Source organism: Triticum aestivum, chromosome 2D, assembly GCF_018294505.1.
Source record: "Triticum aestivum cultivar Chinese Spring chromosome 2D, IWGSC CS RefSeq v2.1, whole genome shotgun sequence".
Classification (NCBI taxonomy): domain Eukaryota; kingdom Viridiplantae; phylum Streptophyta; class Magnoliopsida; order Poales; family Poaceae; genus Triticum; species Triticum aestivum.
This window is the reverse complement of record NC_057799.1, coordinates 139911165-139913632: the sequence shown is the minus strand read 5'-3', so window position 1 is coordinate 139913632 and position 2468 is coordinate 139911165. Positions and strand designations below refer to the sequence as shown.

The window sequence follows — 2468 nt, the reverse complement described above, 5'->3', positions numbered from 1 at the left end:
GTAGTCACGTTTATGTATCCTGGACTTCTGTGCTCATGATTTGGTATGCATTTGCATGGTGGTGCATCGACTTGTGCGCAAGAGACGATATTCTCTTTAATCTTAAACTGTCCCTTTTTTCAGTTCTCCCATGTTTTTTCTTCTAGAAGAACTGACTTTTCTATATTTATATTTTTGTTTTGTTTTGGCTCAAAGCTAATGCAACATCTTCCAAAGTCCAATTTGCTTTGCAAATGGAGTACTGAACTGTTCTTATACATTTCAGATGAGTTTTGTGTAGTATATACCACATGGCCATTTATATTATGTAATTATAATTTGAATTCGAATGGGATGGGTTATGAAACTTAAACATACATCTTAAATTCATTTGTGTGTGACTGCAAATGTATATGTTTGCCTATTATAATGTGGTGTGTTGATATCTGTAACACTTCACTCTCACGCGCAAGGCACATGTAACTTACTAGTGTGAAATTAGAGCATCTACAAGCGAGGCTCTCAAATTCTTCTCATATGTCTGTGCAGCCTGCCACGTCGGACCGGGTTCATCCTGGACAATCATATGCGTGTCCCGGACAAATAGGGATTTGAAACAATTTGAGGTAGCAGTTGTGTGCTTGGACAAATATGGATTTGAAACTATTTGAGGTAGTAGTTGTGTGCCTGGACAAATAGGGATTTGAAACAATTTGATGGAGCAGTTGTGTGCTTGGACAAATAGGGATTTGAAGCGGACATGTATAAACACTGTCAGTTGTCTTGACGGTATAGGGTTGTCCGAAGAAAACGAGATGTCGTAACAAAAAACGAGATGTCGTAACAAAATACCATCTTTTGCTCCTGCTAGTTTCTTTCTCGAGAGAACTAGGCAAGCATGGGTATTGGGTAGCGGTGGAAAATACCCAAATTGTGTTAGGATTTCGTGTGCGACCGTGTTAGAAAGAGCACGTCCTAAAAGGTAAAATCCCCATTTCCGTTGCCGTGTTACTGGTCCGGGTCCAGGTCCAGGTCCAGGTCAGATGCAAGCGGCATACACATCGAACCAAAACCAGATCTGGCCAGCACAGCACAGGACGGGACACACCCACAACAAACAGTGCACGCGCGCATGATGAAAGAGACAGATCTATGATTAAACAATGATGGAATAATACAATGAGGGGTAGTAATAAAAATATAAATCAAATCTCATCAATTTGGTACACAGGAAGAAAGAATCCGAGGCGGACGTGCGTGAGTAATGGGACTACACAGGAAGGAGGAGGAGGAGATGCCGGCCCGTCCAGCCAGTTAGAAAAAATAGACACGAGATACAGCGCAAAATGTGGTGGCATGCACAGACACGGACACAGACAGCTCGTCAAAAGGCGCGGCGCAGCGGCCGCCGCATGATTGCGTGTTCTCGTGCCGGGTCTCGACGGGGCCGGCTGGCCTCCCGCGCTCACCGGCTTTGCTCGTCTAGGCGAGGAGGGCGAGGAGGCCCAGCGCCATCGCGCACGCCGACATGATGCTCCCTGCCATGCTCTGGATCGCGCCCTGCAGAACGAACGAGGCAAATTTTAGTCAGTGATTTCCAGTGGCAGTAAAAATAATGTCTGATTAAGAGTGGGAGCAGTGTCGTGGAGGCTTCCGGAATGCATTGGTTACGGGCGCAGTACACGCTCCGAGTTGTATAACAGTAGTAGTGGTTGCAGTGACTGGCGGAAGCTTGACTTTTGAAATGTTTAGTAATTCTTTTATTTATTTTCCATTAACTGCTCTGTCCGTAGCAACGGCATGATGCACATGCGTGCCTGGCCAACATGTCGGGACGGGCCAAATGCGAACGCATCTACCACCGCCACTGTTCTCACTCATCAGTCACTTCCCTTTCCCTAGTCACATGTTTGGTGGCGCCAAACAAAGCTATGGTCCTACTAATGAGCATGCCATTATGGCACTAATTACTTAATTAGCCATCTAAGCACTCATAGATGTAACTAAACTAAGTAGCCACTGTAAGTAAGAGCATAGTTAATTATTTTACTACTAACAGCGGGCAAAGTTCGGCGTCGTGTCCAACTACGTCGCAGTTCTTTGCCAAAAGAAAAAGAAACTACGCAGTATCAGTTGCGCCGCCGGTCGTGCGTAGAGGAGTTGTGAAACTTCGACGGGCACTGTCGGTTCAGATGGCGTAGTATAGAGGGTGGAGATTGAGACGTACCGCGGTGTCGTCGGCGGCGGCATCGAGTGCGGGGCCGGGGGCTTCGGAGTCGTCGGAGGCCGCGGGGGCCTTGGCCTTCTTGGACTTGGTGGGGGCCTCGGCGGCGACGGGAGCGGGGGCCGGGGCCTTGCTCTTCTTCTTCTTGGAGGACGACTTCTTCTTCTTCTTGGCCGGGGCGGGCGCGGGGGCGTCGGGCTTGGTGGGGATGGTGGCGGGTGCCTCGGCGACGGGAGCAGGAGGAGCGGCGACGGGAGCCTCGACC

General features: G+C 48.6%; 1 protein-coding gene across 1 annotated transcript in view; it reads right to left on the bottom strand.

Moving 5' to 3' along the window:
- Window positions 1-1112: 1112 nt before the first annotated feature.
- Window positions 1113-2468, bottom strand: part of LOC123052230 (classical arabinogalactan protein 9) — a gene marked incomplete in the record, with an annotated part of 1987 nt that continues 631 nt past the window's right edge. The window contains 2 exon segments of the mRNA XM_044475356.1: window positions 1113-1539; window positions 2207-2468. Of these exon segments, the coding sequence (XP_044331291.1) occupies window positions 1462-1539; window positions 2207-2468 (340 nt within the window).